The sequence below is a fragment of the Perca flavescens genome, chromosome 21, assembly GCF_004354835.1.
Source record: "Perca flavescens isolate YP-PL-M2 chromosome 21, PFLA_1.0, whole genome shotgun sequence".
In the NCBI taxonomy this organism is placed as follows: Eukaryota; Metazoa; Chordata; class Actinopteri; order Perciformes; family Percidae; genus Perca; species Perca flavescens.
This window is the reverse complement of record NC_041351.1, coordinates 18,647,827-18,665,964: the sequence shown is the minus strand read 5'-3', so window position 1 is coordinate 18,665,964 and position 18,138 is coordinate 18,647,827. Positions and strand designations below refer to the sequence as shown.

Here is an 18,138-nt window from a genome sequence, read left to right as displayed (position 1 = left end):
TTTTCCAGATAAAATGAAAATAGAAAAGGTGATACCAATATACAAGGCTGGTGATGAACATACAATTTCAAACTACAGACCTGTTTCACTGCTCTCCCAGGTCTCAAAAATACTAGAAAAAAATATTCTCTACAAGGCTCGACAACTTCATTACTAAACACAATATACTCTGTGATCAGCAATATGAAATAGGAAAAGAAAAACATGTTTTATTCTTTTTCTGGAAAGCAAAGCAAAGCAAAGCAAAGCAAAGCAAAGCAAGGCCCAAATGTATACATCAATATGAAAAAGAAACATAAATAAATGAGTGGCTCGATCCATTCACAGCGTGCGTAAATTGTTTAAACATGACCTGCAGTTGTTCCATTAATTTATTATGAGTTTATTTTAATGTCAGCCTAAGCTCTGTGGCTCATTAATTGATCGCTACTTTATGGAAAGTGACCTAACAGCTTCCTGAACATTGGTGTCTTTAGCATTTATTAACACAGCTTAGGCCATAGTCCTGAGTACATACAGGCACTGCTTATGCAACTTGATTCATTAAAATCTATAACATGGTGACATGCAAGATGAGAATTGTCCTGTAACGCCATAATTGTGCATTTTTCCTACACGTGCGTGTATCCACAGCATGCTGGAGCACAGACAGATAGCAGGCGGAGGAGCAGTGTGATAATTAACTCAAGTATTGATTGCCATACTGCAGGAGGAGTGGCTCCTTCTCTCCCCTGCCCACGTTGGAGAAGTTAAAAAGAATCGTGCTTTGACCTTCATAGTCCTGGTTCTTCAGGAATATGGCGTTGCTGGAAGTAGCAACCTGCAAAAACCACACATTTAGTTTGTTTCAAAGTTGCTTTTAGATTAAACGCAGTTCCACAAACTAAATACATTTCTGTGTGTTCCTGTGCCACACACAATGTCATTTATTTCTGGGCACAGAGGGCCTCCTTGTGGTCATGAACTGCATTTAAGCACAACCACTGACGCTCTTTGTGAGGGTTTGGACTCTATTCATCAGTGATTATTTACTGCTAAACATGATTAAGCAATTTACTGAAACTGAAACTTTTCCCAGTTTTTCCACATTGCACATGCATTGAATCCAATTTGTTAATACTGACCACATGTATTGTCCTTTATTCAGCTCTAGTCCTGTACAAAGAGTTGTATTTAAAGATAAAATCCGACTTTTAACCAGAGATATTCAACATGGGGTCCTCAGAGTTACTGCATTATTACAATAACAATTATTTGATACGTTTTTTTGAAAGTTCTTTTTTCAAAAATTAAATTGTCTGAAAACAACATTAACATGAATCCAAGATATTATTAGCAAGGATAAATCAGCCTATTTATGAAAAAAATTACACAACATTTGATGGTAGGCTAATTGGCCTATACGGTAACCACTAAGGTAGCCATCCACAGGTACAGTTAAGCTTAAGGACTCACTGTGCTGTAAACTGTTAACATTAAAACATGATGTATATAAATATGTCAAAAATTACTACTTAATAGCTTAGTATAGTGCATCATTAAAAGCATGTGTAGAGGCTTCAGGCCGTCCTACAGATTACTGTAGGCCCAGTTTAATGTGCAACTCAATTTTATACAATGGGGGTCCCTGCTCTGTCTCACTTTCAGCTAAGAGGTCCTTGGCCTAAACAACGTTGAAGACCCCTGCTTCAGGGTTAACACAATCACCAAATTCTGAACCCTGTATACAGGCATCCTCTATGGGCCCTCCCCACATCCACTGCTATTCATTCTAGTATCTTTGTAGTCCCCCTTCTCACACGAGGGCCCTATATACTCATTCCACCCTCCCAACCCCCTCCCCCTTCCTACACCTTCCCCCCTCCCTACACCCAGTCTGACACCCATGCCCTGCTTTATACAATGTAATTAATCATCGTATGATGTTCTGTACCTGTGATCTGTTGTAAAGACGAGGGTGGCAGGCGATGACCATGATAAAGGAGAAGGTTGCTACAAGAATGGCAGCACATGACAGGATGAAGAACATGTGGGGGTTATCTGCAATTCACATGGAACAAATACAAAATAATTGTACTTGCATTTGTGGTCCTTTAAGAAACAAAGTCACAGTGAAACAGCATTTTCTTATTTTGATCTAGTTCCATTTGAAACAGGATATTTTAGTTAAAGCTATAGTGCGTAGTTTCTGTCGCTCCCATGAGGAATTCTAAGTAATGACAACAACACTGTCGGCAAGTTCAAAAGATACAAGCCTTCTGTGACCCCCCCTTCCACACAGTCGCTAGTAGCCAAGGAGGACACGTAGAATAAAAAAAAACATGATGGACTCTTTAGAAGAGGTAATTATCTTCACTCGAGTTTCTGCGCGGGAAAGTCACCAGACGCCACAATCTTCTGAACACAGCCATACTGAGAAATCCAGAGAGAGTTGTGCGGAGCTGATAGTCTTAATTAACTTTGTATCAACTCAGTTGGCAACGGCTTGAATGTAACAGACGTTTATTATTATCAAAAAGTTACGCACTAAGAAGACAATCATGTTGAGAGGAAACGACCAAGACGTTTTCATAAACCCCAGACAAGTTAGGTATGAAAGTGCAGGATATGTATATATATATATATATATAAAAAAAAAAAAAATCTGAATTAAAGTGTGTCATGTAAATGTAAATAACCATGTTAAGTCTCATTCAGGCTGACATGAAGAGGGAAGTTATCTTTTATTTATGATCTGACCTAGCTGCTGCTCCCCCTAAAAGCCGCACAGTAGATGCTCTGTTGAAACAGTAACTAGTACAGATGCAGTCCATGGATGGGAGGTGAAAGCCTATAGTGTGTTAGCCACAACTTTCTGCATGGATTTATGACCCTGTTTAGTGTGGAACCATATCACCTTATGAGCCTGTCTGTTAATTGTGCCACAGGAACAGAAGTCAAAGTCTAGCAAGTCAAAATGTTCCTGCAGCTAATAAGAAGCTGACACTAAAAGCTGGTTCTTACGTATTAGAGTTGGATCACAACAGCAGAGAATCAATTGAACACAGCAGACATGTGCCCGGATTCCTTCATTCTCACTGTTCCCTCTCTGTCTGTGGAACTAACACAGCTAAACGGCACATGTTAGGTTTTTATCTGAAACACCCCATGACACTACACAGCTTCTCTCAGTTTCAAAGAAGCGTTTTAATTGATCCAGAAGAAAATTAGAAGTTCAAATTCTTCATTCTTATCACGTGCGCAACAATTACAGAGAAGCAGCCACTGGCAATGAAAATCTTGAATCTAAGACATAAAATAGTACAAGTTTAAATATAGGGCTACAATATAAACAAGAATAAAATATAAATAGAGTAATATACATTTGTGTCGACAGTATTGCAAATGAATAAACAGAATGTAAACAGGAATGTAGATATGTATGCATAATGGCAAGTAATAAATATACATAGAGCTATACAAGAACAGTTTGTAAAACAGTAAGTTAAGTATTTAAAGGTAAAATGACATGATGATGAGCTCAGAGCAAGCTCAAGAGTTCCAAAAGTCTTACAATCTGCGTGAAGAAGCTGTCCCTGAGCCTGGTGGTTTCGGGACTGAAAAATTTCATAAATAATTAACTGTATGCATGCAAGCATGCACCAAATCAAATTGGTGAATCATTGTAAAGAGTCACTGATTTTGATTCATTGTTATTTATTCAAATTGCATCAAAGCAGAGTCTAGCACTGAGAGCCAAGAGAGCCAAATGGCCATTAAGTTGTTAATGGAGTCATATTTAATTGGACAGTAAAAAATGAACCAAAGGGTTACCAAATGAATAATATACGGTATTTAATAATAAAGATAAACAGATATAAACATTACGGAAAATAAAAACATTTTGCGAGGGTTTATTGTATGATAATACAATCAGTTATTAAGATTTCCACAGTGATGTGGATCAAGGTGTAAATAGGATAAGGGGGATCAAAATGGCGGCACAAGTAACTGAAAACTGCCTTCAATGTGATGTCCCTTCTCCCGGTGATGTCCAGGCCCCTCACCCAGGCTGGGCCTTCAGCGGTGTGAGCAGCAGACAGGTGCATTCACCGGCATCTCACCTGTTCAATAAGTGCTTCTCCAGTTTGACATTTTGGCCTCTTTGATGCATTATTATAAATACCACTTTCTTTCTTTTAAAGACCCACCCTGCGTAGCAGCCTGATTGGTTAGGGTTAGGCATTAAGGTCGGGATAGCCTATTGGTGAGGGTATATAGGGCCTGAAAAAATCAGGTTCCGGTACCTCGAACCTCCTGAATGAGTGGTGAAGGATCGTAAAGTTAAATGCAGTCCTGTATAGTAAAGCGAATGAATGAGAAGAATCTCCAGAATCATGTAGAGAGCCTCAGCCTTGCTGTGTAACTTCCCGACACTTTTGGCATTATCTATTAGATTTTGGAATGCTTTTTATAACCCTGAAAGGGCAAAGAGTTTTGTAAACCCTTAGAAAAACCATGATGAGTTATGATAATCACTGGAGTTTCAATGTTTTTACAAGAATAATATACCATTCAGATAGCAATCCTCTGATTTTTAACTAACTGTTTCTTTTCTTGTCGAATTTAGTTTTTGTCTTTTCGTCTCTCCTTCCCTATTTCCTTCCATCTTTTTGTCATGCTAAGTAGCCTGTGTGTGTGTGTGTGTGTGTGTGTGTGTGTGTCGCCACTCACTGTTTCTCCTGACATAAAGGCTGAAGGAGGTCTGCAGCTTGCTGATGTCATTGCGGACACTAATGTCCAAGCAGTGGACGCCGGTAGAGGTGAAGGTGTGGTTCAGTCGCAGGGTGTTTTCATACAGCACTATCAGCGTGCAGCCCCCAATCATGTCCGGCACACAGTTGGGCAGGAAACGCCAGCACACCCATATAGGAGGACTAAACACCAAAAAAATGTTAATGTCTTTTAAAAAAATCTTTTTTAACTTGCATTGATGATATTGCATTAAATATGTAAAATTCAAAGGATACCCTGTCTTTAATTGCGATAAACACAAAATAAAAAAACAAAATGCTGCTTACCTTCCATCAACATGAAAAGCCAAACTGGTGTTCTGAGACACCTCATAATCTGAAGGCCCATTCAGCTTGATGTGTTTAATGGCATCTACAAATTAGTTTCAGTTATAAGTCATTTCATCACTTATTTGTTTCAAGGAATAACATGTAAATATGAATTTACATTTACTGTTTACTTTTAAATTTGGTAAACTGCACATAAACTAAAACTTAAAACTACAAACCGAGTACTTGGACATCTGTGGAGTAGACGTCAGTAATTAGAGGTGCATATTTGGTTACTTTTGCTCCTACTTTCAGCCGCAGTGTGTAGTTCCCTGATTCTGAGTAGTGATAGCGGACCACCGGCTCAGTTCCCTGGATCACCTCTCTGCAACAAAAGAAGTATTAAAGGAAAAAGAAAAGCATCCCAAATCTTTATTTATAGTTGAAATGTGAAAGGTCCTTGTACCCGTTCCCTAAGTCCCATGTATAGGTGAACTTTGCTGTGCTGAAATTCTTTTGGGGATCGAAGAGTTCAAACATGGTCTCAGTGGGAACATCTGAAGCCAGTTCTCCTGTGTCCCTCACATAGGTGGCGTTTCCCTCCATTTGGTAGAAAACCAACTTCCCAGCTATATTTTCTGCTTAGAAAAAAATATATATACTTAGCTATGAATCAATGATGCGTGTAAGAAAAGTATAAATGAGAAAATGCTTACCCAAATCTGTCAAAGGGTCTGTGGTCTCTGCCACACCCAGGATGACCAGGGGAAGGAGCATCGAGATCCATGCAAAAAAACGTCTGCAAGCATTCATCCAGCAGTTTAAAAAAGGGTCGAGAATGTCAAATGTCTTAAATGTTAATAGATGTTAGATGTACCTGTCCATATCTGCTGGTCCTCAGGAGGACCTCAAGAAGAAATAAAGATAATACTGAAAGCAGAGTGGTGGGACATGGGGGTAGGAAGTGGGTGATGTGGCTCAGAACTGACTGCCTGTGAGATTCAGAGCATGCAGATGAGAGCTGTAAAGGCTTGAAATTGTCACCATGCGTTTGAATCATGTGGCTCTGGAACAACAGTCTGATTCTGAGTAGGAGGCTCTGGCCTGGGTCACATTCGTTTCAGTGAGGTGGGGCTTCTTTCTGAGATGTGGCTAGTTTGTTTCTTTGAAAACTGACACAACACCTGATTTCAGGAGGACAGAGGAGGTGTATTGATAGCCACATGGTGGTGCTAACAACTCAAGAATTACCCCCAAAGGCAAGCTTTTTAAAGTGACTATTCCTAAAATATGTTTAACATTTCTTGTAGGTCTTTATTTAGATTTCATAATAAAAGTCAACATAATTTCCCCCCTCTTTCACTCTCTTACATATACAGTAACGAAAAAAAGATACAATTGTATGTATTAAGACATTCAAAATGTACTCATAATGGATAAAACAGAGCAGGGACCTTACATTATTTGTTTTGTCTGGCTAAAATATATTGAAGCTATGCTTGATTACTACCTGGGCACCAGATGCACCAATCCAATGCACCAGCTCAGTATTGCAGGCAACTAGTACTAACCTTATACAATTTATTGTTTCCTGCTATCACATCATGCTGGGCTGCTGACTATTTTTTGTTTGTTTTACAGCTATGCCTAGCCTCATGCTACCTAACATAAATGATTACACACAATGAGGTGACAACACATGACAACAGATTTGAAATTTTGAAGAAGAAAAAAAAGAGAGCACATGTTTCTCATTGGTACTCTATATTGGCATATATATAGCTTTACCTCAGCCCAGAGTGATAGAGAAAGACATGATATGTGATGCCTTTCAGCCTCAGCAAAAGCATGCCGGTGATAATACACTTATGGCTTTTCAATATATTGGGGTATACCGCCCCCATCAGGCCATGGGCAGTCATGTTTTACAGTAAATGCCAAACCATGTTGCCAAAATCAACTTTTCCTCCAAGTTTCTCAAACCATATGACATTTTTACTTAGCTGCATAGGATACATGTTAAAGTCTTATCAGGTAGTATAAAATAGTTTCTCACATGTAGCCCATTGAGGTGTGACTTTGTCATAAAACAGTGGTTCCTGATTGTGTTGCAACTGCACCAGGGTTGGGGTCAATTGTAACATCTGACTTCTTCTGTTCAAATACATAATGTGAACAATATGTCACATGTAATAATCTTAAATGGGTAATTTGAAGACAGTTGTACGTTTAATATATAAAAACATGGTTGATCTAATCCAAATTGTCTACTGAGATAAAATGCAGAAAGTGTTGCAACTGCCCCTAGTGTCACCTACATTTACAAGTAGGCCTACTGTACTTAGGTACAATTTACAATGTACAAGGTTCTTGTACTTTACATAGTAGGTTATCCATATTATGATCTTTTCTCCTTCTACTCCACTGAATATGTAATCCCTTCATATTCAGTGGAGTAGAAGGAGAAAAGATCATAATCTGGCTCCATCTTGACCAATGACCATTGATCAATGGCATCAGAAAGACAATGAGCATTCTTACTAGAGATGGCCCGATACCATTTTTTGCTTCCTGATACCGATTCCGATACCTGAACTTGTGTTACGGCCATTACCGAGTACCGATCCGATACCAGTGTGTCATATATTTTATTATGTTTTAACAGCTGTATACTACTATCCCTGTATGGATGTGATATGATTTCTATTTTTGTTGTCTGTCTGACTCAGGTTAAACTCTTTGTGAAACATGAACAAACACAAACAGTGAATGCCACAGAACTTTCTTTTATTATCCAGTTTGACAGTCAATTATAACGGAAAAAGAACATAAATAAAACTACTTTAACGTAGATTTTCTTTAGGGCTTTATTACGTGGTATCGGATTGGTGCATAAACTCCAGTAGCCTACTTCCCGATACCGATACCAGCGTTTTAGGCGGTATCTGGTATCGAACCATCTCTAGTTCTTACCTATACCTTACTTACATGTGTTTACTTTCAATGTCTTGTAATAGAGTGCTTTTCATATTGTAGCATTGCTACTTATACTTCAATGAAGGATCTGAATCTACAGTATAACATCCACCACTATATGGATTTCTGGACAAAGTAAACATTTGTATTACATCGCCCTCTTAAGGCCAACTGGAGCATTGTATGCATTTAACACAGTGCCAAAATGAGTCATGCCTTTAAAAATTGTTTTTATATGACAGATGTAGAACACTATCTCATAAGTTGTGTACTTCATCCAACGAGAACTTCAATTTTTATAATACCTATGGTGACGTCACGGTTCCCTCCCTCGCGCTCCTCCACCCAAACGCACGGGGAAGTCTCTCGGTGTCCCAGTCAGTCAGTCAGTCAGTCAGTCAGTCAGTGCGTCCGCCGCCCACTGCTGAGCGTCTCTCTGCCTACATGCACGGAGTCAGGGTGCAGACAAGGAGCAGAACCGCGTGTGGGATTTATTATTCGGAGTGAGTTAACACCTGGATTACCAAACCATTTTTATTTTTCTTATTTTTTTTTGTCGGGTTTTTTGTTGTTGAATTTTTCCGACTTCTGGGCTTGAGAAACAACCTGCCGTCATGTCTCGGGCTCCAGATGATGTTAGCAAGCTTACTGAAAGTACATACAAGGTAAGTCTCATAGCAAATAAGGACATAGTAATCGATATTTGGATAGAGATTACCCCTGGTTTCTGATGGAGGCTAAAGAGAGGGAATCAGCTTTTCTTAGTTGGCTTATGATTCAGGTTTGTTGTATTTTAATCCTAACCATAAATCACAGCTACACCATACTATACAATTGTTAGAGAGTTATGGTGTGCCTGTGCTTTTATTTAATTGGGACAGTTTTCTTCCCATTTACCACTTTTTGTGTAATAGACCCATTCTTTTGCTTTCAAACGGAAACTTTCTGTTGTTGCTTACAAGGGTAATACAGCATTTGTATAATCTAAAAACAGTTGGCTATTTTAAGTCCAACAAGAAGAAGAAAAGTTAATTTTTTCAATCATTTTATTATTCAACAATGCATACAACACAGTAAATCAACGTGCAGCCAAAAACGTGTGTGTGTGTGTGTGTGTGTGTGTGTGTGTGTGTGTGTGTGTGTGTGTGTGTGTGTGTGTGTGTGTGTGTGTGTGTGTAAGAGAGAGAGGGAGAGACACACACATACAAACAGAGAAAGAGACAGAGAGTCATACCTATAGTTTACAGTTGCCACAATTTAAGCTGGGAGAGAGAGAGAGAGAAAGAAGAGAAAACAAGGAACCTGTTTCCCTTTTTTTTCTCCTCTGCTCTGTTCTTCATGTAAAGTCATACCTGCCCCTTCGTTGTTCTACTGAGGGTGTGCCAGGGGAATAGAGACAGGGAGGTGAACAGCATTTGATTGTTGAGGCATTTCAATAGAGAGAGAGAGAGAGAGAGAGAGAGAGAGAGAGAGAGAGGTTCATGCCACAAATAGCTGCAACTTTGTGTGGGACTTCGCTCTTTTGAGCAAGTTGTTAAGCATACGTGAGGGTTCAAGTTAAAGATTGAAAGTTTTATTTTTCTCACATGGAGATATTTATAGAGCAACAGCACATACACACTTGTTTTCATGTCATCTCTTCTCCACCCACCCATACAAAAATAGCCTCATGAGTTTTATTATTCTCGCCAGGTCCTTTTTTTATTATTTTTATTATTTTTGAAAGGAAATTAGAGATGTTTGTAAGTAAGCGAGAAAATGACTTATAAAACTGTGTGAAATGTATCATTTGATCAGGAAATGAGGAGTTGGAATTGCTGCTTTTCTCCACAATCTTTAATTTCTGCTCTTTGTCCCAGAATGTGATGGAGCAGTTCAACCCAGGCCTGAGGAACCTGGTCAACCTTGGGAAGAGCTATGAGAAATCAGTCACGGGTAAACACAGTTGGATTACACCTAATTATCTATAAGTGCTAATAGGAACTTTGAATTTGGCATCAACGTAAATAGTATTCCCACTAATCAAAGACTTGAATAAAGTTTCCTAGCCAGCAACTTGATGATGTTTGTCTGTCTCCCCGTGCAGCGATGACTCTTGCTGGGAAGGCCTATTTTGAAGCGGTCTCAAAGGTCGGAGAGAATGCGATCGTGTCTCCTGTCTCCAGAGAGCTTGGTGAGTTTCATGCGAGTCCAGGTTAAATCCACCTACAGTGAGTGAAACCCAAAGCGGATCTGTTCAAATGTCTCTGTGGTGAAACTATGGAGCTTGAAAAAGATAGTGATTCATCACCTTCATTTCTGTTGGAATGTACTCAAAGATATAGATTGTCATTTTGGGAAGCGCACTTATTTGACTTTTTTGCTGAGAGTTAGATGTGAAGAGCGACACCACTCTAATGTCTGTATGGTAAATATGAAGCTAGAGCTAGCAGCCGGTTAGCTTAGCTTAGCACAAAGAGTGCAAACAGCTAGCCTGGATCTCTTCGAAGGTAACAAAGTCCACCTACCATCCCCCCTAAAGCGCACTCATTAACACATTATGTTTCATTAAAAATGTCTATTTGTGGTTTTACAGTTGGGGTTATTTTGCTGAGTATTTCTTGGCTGGCAGCAGTGACTTCCTGAAGGATACCTGGCAACCTCACAGTGACACAACAAGACTCTTGGAAGTCTTGGTGAAATAGCCCCGTTTCGTACTGATTAAACAAACAATGCAATGTAAAGTGTTAATAAGTAAGGTTTAGAGGTGCTGGAAGGCAAATGCTGTTGTCTTTGGACAGAGACAGACTGTCTCCAGTCTTTATAAGGTAACTGACTGTAGCATCATGTGTATACAGACGCAAGAAAGCGATTAAGTGCATTTCCCCAAATGTCTAACTGATTCCTTAAAGTCACTATGAAATGATGAAAGTGACCTTTTCACTCCCATCACCACCCTTGTTTCACCCAAACATCCTGTCGATAATGGAAGCTGGACACCATCAAAATCCTGTTCCTATGCAAATTCATCACAAAGACACATTTTGTCTGAGTGCAACCATCATCCCAAATGCGGGTCAATTATGCAAACATCTGGAAATAACATTAATTGAACACTTGCAGCACAGTAGGAGCCGAAATACATTACTGTCTGCTCTCTACCGCTCTGCCTGATTGAAGTGCTTCCTCTATCTCTTCTTTGAGTCTGCCATCAAGCGCGTACATGTGACTCATCTCCAATTATTCTATTAGTGCTAAAGTGTGGAGCTGACCTACTTTGTCCAGGGGGTCCTAATTCTGTGCTATTACGATTCATCAAGTTGTTTTTTTGTAATCTGTTGCGTCACTCCTTATTGGAGGGGATAACAAACTGGCCTTGTGTAAGCTCAGGTTGATGTGAGAGGCAGGGGATCAGAGTAGGGCAGTGGAAATGGATAAAAAATGCTCCGCCATTTAGCGTTTGGTATTTCACACGAAAATTGTGACCTTCTTACATATTGACCAGTTCTCTTCTGTTAAATTGTATTTGCATAGCTTCAAGTCATAAACTAAATTTGACTTAATGTTTCACAGATCCGCCACTGTGGGAAAGAGACAAGGTTAGGCATGTCTGTCACGTGTGGTGAAAATGTAAATAAAGAATATATGGCAATAAGGAAGTTAGCAAAACACCAAGGCAGCATAGCAGAACATCAGAGCAGTGTCAGTGTCTGAAAATGAAACCATGAAGAAATAGTTTTTGCCTTTATTTCTAAAACCTACTAGAACTGAGCAGGCTTTCAAATATAGATACACAGGTTAGACATAGTGATATTTAAAAAAAAAACGTATATTACCCACTATTACACCAAGAGTACAACATCCCTCTAGTTGCAAATTAGTGAAACAATGTCCATACCCTGCTATTACGCAATTTTGGTTGTTTGTCAGGCTGCACCTTCCTTCCTTAACCGTCAGTTAACAATGCAAGTACATCATCCCTTCATTAAACAAAATCTTCATGTTCACACGTCGGCCTGTGACATTTTCATTGCATGGCAAAAACAACAAGGTGAAGTAACTTCACAAATACCACACCAGATGCCCTGCCAACTTTACTTTGAATGTGGAAAAGTTTGCAGCTTTAATGATGCATATGTGCATCTCCAGCATATTTTAGTAGAAGAATGAAACTTTTATTTTTTGAACAATCTGTTTATTGGATTTTACATAGTTATAAAACAAACAGGCAAACAGTACTGTTCCATACAGTAGTAATTGCAGATGTAAATTCAACATATTACAGGACAGATAACAACCATAATAATAAATAATAATAATATAAAACATAATAATCCATCCCAACATTAAAATGGCTGCTAGTTAAAGGCACATGACATCTTGAACCCTAAGCTCGGCAGTTATTCCTTGACTGCCTGGAATGGACGACAGCAAGAAAGTGTGAATTCTCTCACACATTGCAGTGAGCAGAGCAGCAAACGCGCTGAACAAACAGAAAGACAGAGAACACAGTCTTCCCACCACTGATCCTCCTCATCCCCTGTTTCTCCATCTGCCTCACCAAAACCCCACCGTGAATCTTTAATCATTCACGCCATCTCTGACAGATTTAGGCATAGAATTGAGACTGCACAACTGTTAAGAAATAACAGACAGAATGCATTACTGTGTTGTTATGACAACGTTTTTGTCGCTAAAGTGTGTGGTGTAATAAGCAGTTGCCGTCACTGTGGTTGGCAGGTATTTGCAGAAAGGTACCTGAGGCTTGTACTTCATACCGCACTGCTCCTTTTCCGGGACTAGTTTGTCCACATTTTCTTTTTTAAATTAATGTTATAATGGAAGAGAAAATGTAATATTTATGAGGAAAGCCTTTTAGTCAAACTGCCTAAAGACAGACAGATGAGTGAAAACCAACCTGTGCTGTTTGAAAAACAAGAGCATACTTTATAGTGTACTTTATAATGTCCAATGTTAAACTTTATCAACTAGTTATTTGCATAAAGTCTTTATAAAAGCTACCCTCTTGGATAACCCTTAGATGATGGACAGCCCTTAGATGTCCTACTTTAAATCATTTCTTCCATTTGTGATCATTTAATGGGCTGCTACCAGTGCTAACTACTATCAATTACCCTGAATATTTGATCATTTTAAAAGTTCAAAAATGTACCTTAAAATAGTAATATGTAACTTTTTAAGATAAAATCTTTTCACCCAATCCTCTACAAATTAAAGGGTTATTTGAAGCGATAGATTCAATATGCTCCACCAGTAGCTAATGGTTGCTTAAGTTAGCAGATATTGCTGTGTAACCAGTAGCTAATGGCTAATGGTAACGTAAGAAAGATATTGCTGTGTAACTGACATTACCAAGTCAGTTTGCTGACTTTATTGCTCATCTCTACTTGTGCCAAAGATGCTCTATAATTAAAGATTACAAGGACATTACAAGCTGCGTAAAATTGGTATACAGTTTCTGTCTCCTAAGTGGGCGTGGCCTCTTTTGTTAGTGTATGGATGAAAAGTTGAAATTGAGTAATGTATAACATTTTCTTTTGCTAACATAATCTATTTACACAGCTTAAAGACATATTTAGCTGTACAAAAATGTGTTATCTGTGGCAATCGTTAGTTGACGGAGTGAAGCTTTTCTGTGTTGCCAGATCTTGCAAGAGTTTGTTGCCTTAGTTTGTCTCCTTTTAAGTGTCAGAATGTTTGGGAGAAATGTGGCTTGTAAAAAATGGTTCCAATATTTACTTCGTTGACTATGGGGCAAAAGAAGCTCTCATAATCTGTGTTCACGTTCACTTCTCCCTTTGGAATCAATGCAAATGACTTGCCGCTAGTCTGCTAAAGAGGCAGGGCAATGGCGAAACCCACTTGACACAGTTACAAGAAATTACTGTCACAGTTACACTTCTAAACCGCCTCTGCTTGTGCCATGGTCACCTTACATTTTAGAAAGGTATCATTTAGCATGGATATACATTTTACACAAAAGTAAAAAGAAAAGTAAACAGACTACATGTTTGTTTTGAAAATGAAATGTGACATTAGTTTTAGCAAACATTTAAAGCTATGTGAAATTACACATGATTATAGCTTAACATTAGTGAATACATTTGATTTGGTTGTCATTTATATATAATACAGTACAGTGCCATGGCAGCGCGGCTGCTGTGCCATATATTAATCTATAGGCTATTTTTAAAAGTCGTAGTTTTCAGTGGGTGTGTACAATAAGAAACTTCCTGTGTATTAGGCCATGGCTGGACTCCACAGGGAGTTGCCATCCACTGTGAAAAGCTTCAGGTTCTGAGGGACTGAAAATGTTACAGGAGAAAGAATAGCACCATCCCCACCCCTTCCACCTTTTCTTTGTTTGTCAAGCCTCAGTCAAAATACTTTTTTTTTTTTTTTAAATATTGAAGTACAATGTCAGCATGAGAGAAATGTTAATGTCAGCCAGAGCCATTTCGTTCTCCCTAGAGCATAAGAATTCAGAATGCAGAAGCCGCTTCCTGCTGATAGCTTCTGAAACTGATTTCGGCTTTTGAAAGGAGCTATTTCTTCTGAAGGGAGGTTGATGTTATAGTTAATAAGAGTTTGTGACATTTTAAACATCTGGCTTAGAGCTATTTCACAGGACTGTTTTGTTCTCTAGACACAACAAACAGTATTGCCTGGTATCAGCAGTACATGATGTGCAATTTATCTTTCATGACAGACGCAACATCACCAGAAGCATCAGGGAACCATACAATGTTTCCCAAAGTCAACGAAGATACACGTCCCTTAATTTTACTCCCTGCGTTACAGTTTGTGTCTGAGAACACCTGGAGCAGACTCATTTGTCCTGGCTCAAAAAAACCCGATTAGGTGCAAAGTTAGTCTAAGAACTTCTAAAGCCTTTTTCTTTGCAAGAGTTGGCAGTTCACTTGATAGAGAGGAACAGGCTCACCCTTAATAACCAAGCATGTCTCCATCATAAATAATGCAGTTCATATGTTCACCAATTAAGAATGTTTTTCTATTCTAGAGCTTTAATAGGGGTCTCTTGGGCCATATTTGTTTATAAAGCGCTTTTCTTAAAATAAACGAGATTATGTCTGTGAAATAAGAAATTCTAGTGCCCACCTTTGGCTAATTAAAGTATTGACACGCACAACATTCCCCAAAGTTTCATTGGAAGCATAGTTTGACATTTGGGGAAATATTTTTTTTTTGCCACGAGTTAGATGAGAAGATTAATACCACTCATATCTGTGCGTTCAATTTGATGCTACAGCCAGGGGGTGGTTAGCTTAGCTTAGCATAAAGACTGGAAGTAGGGGGAAACAGCTAGCCTGGGTCCGTCCAAAGGTTAAAAAAAACTGCTTACCAACACCTCTAAATTATTATCCTGTTATATAAAATAAGTAACACGTTTAAAATGAGACAGGATTGTTCTTTACTCATAGACAGAGATAGGCTAGGTGTGTCCTCCTGCCTCCTGTGTCTTTATGCTAATGTAAGCTAACGGTCTCCTGGCTCAGCCACATGCGTAGCATACAGACGTGAAAGTGGTATCAATCTTCTTATCTAACTCTCGGCTGAAGAGTGTTGAAATAAAACCTGATAGGTGGTATCAGCTCATGAGAAGTATGAGCAGTTGCTGAGGACAATTAGCTAGACCATAAATATCAGGGTCAGTCACACAGTCACAGATTGTTTTCCCAAAACAGGCATACTGTGCTGTTGAAAACAACTGTGGAAAACAAATCAAATAGAGGGTGGAGGTTGTTTTCAAAGAGTCCACTCATTGTTCAGTCAATCTTGACTCTTTTCGTCATACTCCACAGCTCTCTAATGATCCCAGACGTGGAACACCCTCCTTCCACATCCACTATTAAACTAAAGACTCCCCAGGACACTGGGACTTTCCTCCAAGGGACCTCTAAAGAAACCAGAGACTCACTTACCGCTTAATAAACCATGACGGTGGAGCATCTAAAACACCGTCACACTTCAGTCCTTTCACAAAAAAATCCCATAATTCTTTTTGCTCCCTTCCTTAGCTCCCTTTGCGTCTGAAAGTCGTCTATCGGTTATTACAGATCTCAACCAGTATTTAGAGAAAATCACTGTCTATAAAACCTTTAATCTTCACATAAAGAACATATGACACACACGTGTAGTTTTGAAAAGATTATTTGAGGTTTGTTGTATTAAGTAAAAAGAGATTCATTGTTGATTCTCGGGCCTGTGGTTATGTATTCCAGTACTAAAGCTATCACAGCTATTGATCTACAGCAAACACATAGACATGTTGAACGGCAGTAGATGCTCAAATAACTAAACAATAAATACAAATCTAAGAAGGTGGCTTTTGGTCATCATTAGTGTGACAAACTGAGGATCTACATTCAAGGTGGCATATTTGATTGGTAATAATGACTGCAGGGTGCTGTTCAAAGTGCTCTAATTAAATTTTTTCTTACACAAGTCTTTTAGTGTATGTGCGTGAATTGTCGAATAATCGATTAGTCGATCAACAGAAAAATTGTCAGCAATTAGTTTGATAATTGATTGAAACTACTGACCCAATGTTCACGAAACTTGGTTGAAGGGTGTAGCAAGGGCCAAGGAAGAACCCAATACATTTTGGAGCAGTACCGAATCATGGACGGAAACAAAAAATATTTTTCACTTTCGTTGACATTGCGAGATAGGGCATTTGTGCTGCATTCATGTGGTGTCGGAATCAGAATCAGAAAAAATAGTTTCCAACTGGGAAAACTCACACTGCATTAATATTGTGAGATAGAGCATGCCTTGGCGGAGGTCTACACTTTCAGTGCCCTTCTAGTTTAAGTTGTGATGGGTACTTGTTCACCATTGTTTGACATTTTATAGATGATTATTCTATCAAATGAAAAAATTATTGGCAGATCGAAAATGATAATAAAATACGTTGTGTATCTCCCAAGTGTAAACTTAAGGACGAAGCAATACAACCTTTCCTTCAGTCTGCATTTATGAGTTCATGTAGTTGTTGTTGACAAATCTCACCTCATTAATTATCCATTAATTAACCACTTGTGAGCTTTCGATCACTTCACATATTTGTCCAGCTTTTGTAGATACAAGGGCCATTTACAGTATAAGCCAAGCTGGAGCTTTCAATCATGATCTATGCAGTGGTTGTTGGTCGTGGTTGGTTGTTATATACTAAAGGTGTCCGAAGTCCACAGACTATGGAACGCCCTGCCCTTGTCCATGCGTCTGGCAGACTCTGTTGTCTCTTTTAAAAAGGATCTGAAAACATGTTTATTTAGGAAAGCTTTTGGTTGACGGGTTTTCACTAGTGTCACTTTAATTTTACATATGTATATACATACTACATTGTTTGTTTTACCTCTTCCTTTGTACAGCACTTTGTGATTTTATCTGTGAAAAGCGCTTTATAAATAAATTTTACTTACTTACTTACTTACACAGTGTAGATGGTGTTTAACCGCAGCCACCTCCCCATGTGTTTCCACCACACTGGATTTTGTACTGATCACAGTGACATCATTCTGATAACAGGAAGGGAGTATGTCATCTATGGCAATATACAAACAGTGTCTGTCCCTGCCTGCACTGGAATGTGTGTAAATGAGATACCATTTGATCCTGAGTCACATATAGGACGTGGCCGAATTTCATCACACACACCGCACGTCTGCATGGACAAGCCCAGTGATGCATCTCAGTGATAAAACGCTTCCACAAGACGATGACCAACGACTGAGGCCAAGCCATGTTGGTTGCACTTGGATGGAGGAGTAAAGGCAATAGAGGAACTTTGAAGGATTGCCAGTTAGATAAAAGTGGTGAAATAAAGGCGAGCCTGAGGAGAGGTGCCAACAGGTCAGCTGCCAGTGTTTGCCCTGCCAACATCATCTCATATTGTATAGTTTCCTTATCCAACACCAAATAGGCAGGGGTTGGCGCAGGGCACTCCCAGCTTGGCATCACCTGTTGAGAATGTCAAAGGCGTTGCTCTGCATCCTAGCTGCAGTCTTGTAAAACAGACATTTGATACTGGAATCCGTGCAAATTATGTTAACTTTTTAAATGACCAACTTTTCAACTTCAAGCTTTTTCAGCTTTT

General features: G+C 39.0%; 2 protein-coding genes across 5 annotated transcripts in view; one reads left to right on the top strand and one right to left on the bottom strand.

The window, feature by feature from the left end:
* Positions 1-679: 679 nt before the first annotated feature.
* tmem130 (transmembrane protein 130) lies at positions 680-5,837 on the bottom strand. Its single transcript, XM_028568573.1, has 7 exons — positions 5,759-5,837; positions 5,509-5,680; positions 5,282-5,427; positions 5,061-5,145; positions 4,714-4,916; positions 1,934-2,040; positions 680-820 (listed from the first exon to the last, which is right to left on the bottom strand). The coding sequence occupies exons 1-7, from the start codon at positions 5,817-5,819 to the stop codon at positions 680-682; spliced, it is 915 nt and encodes a 304-aa protein (XP_028424374.1). The 5' UTR covers positions 5,820-5,837.
* A 2,582-nt stretch (positions 5,838-8,419) lies between these two features.
* The window catches only part of baiap2l1a (BAR/IMD domain containing adaptor protein 2 like 1a), a 34,042-nt gene continuing 24,323 nt past the window's right edge, over positions 8,420-18,138 (top strand). For all 4 annotated transcript variants that reach the window (XM_028568158.1, XM_028568156.1, XM_028568157.1 and 1 more), the window contains exons 1-3: positions 8,420-8,683; positions 9,878-9,953; positions 10,105-10,191. In XM_028568158.1, the coding sequence (XP_028423959.1) occupies positions 8,633-8,683; positions 9,878-9,953; positions 10,105-10,191 (214 nt within the window). In that variant the 5' untranslated portion in view covers positions 8,420-8,632. The remainder of the gene's footprint in view (positions 8,684-9,877; positions 9,954-10,104; positions 10,192-18,138) is intronic.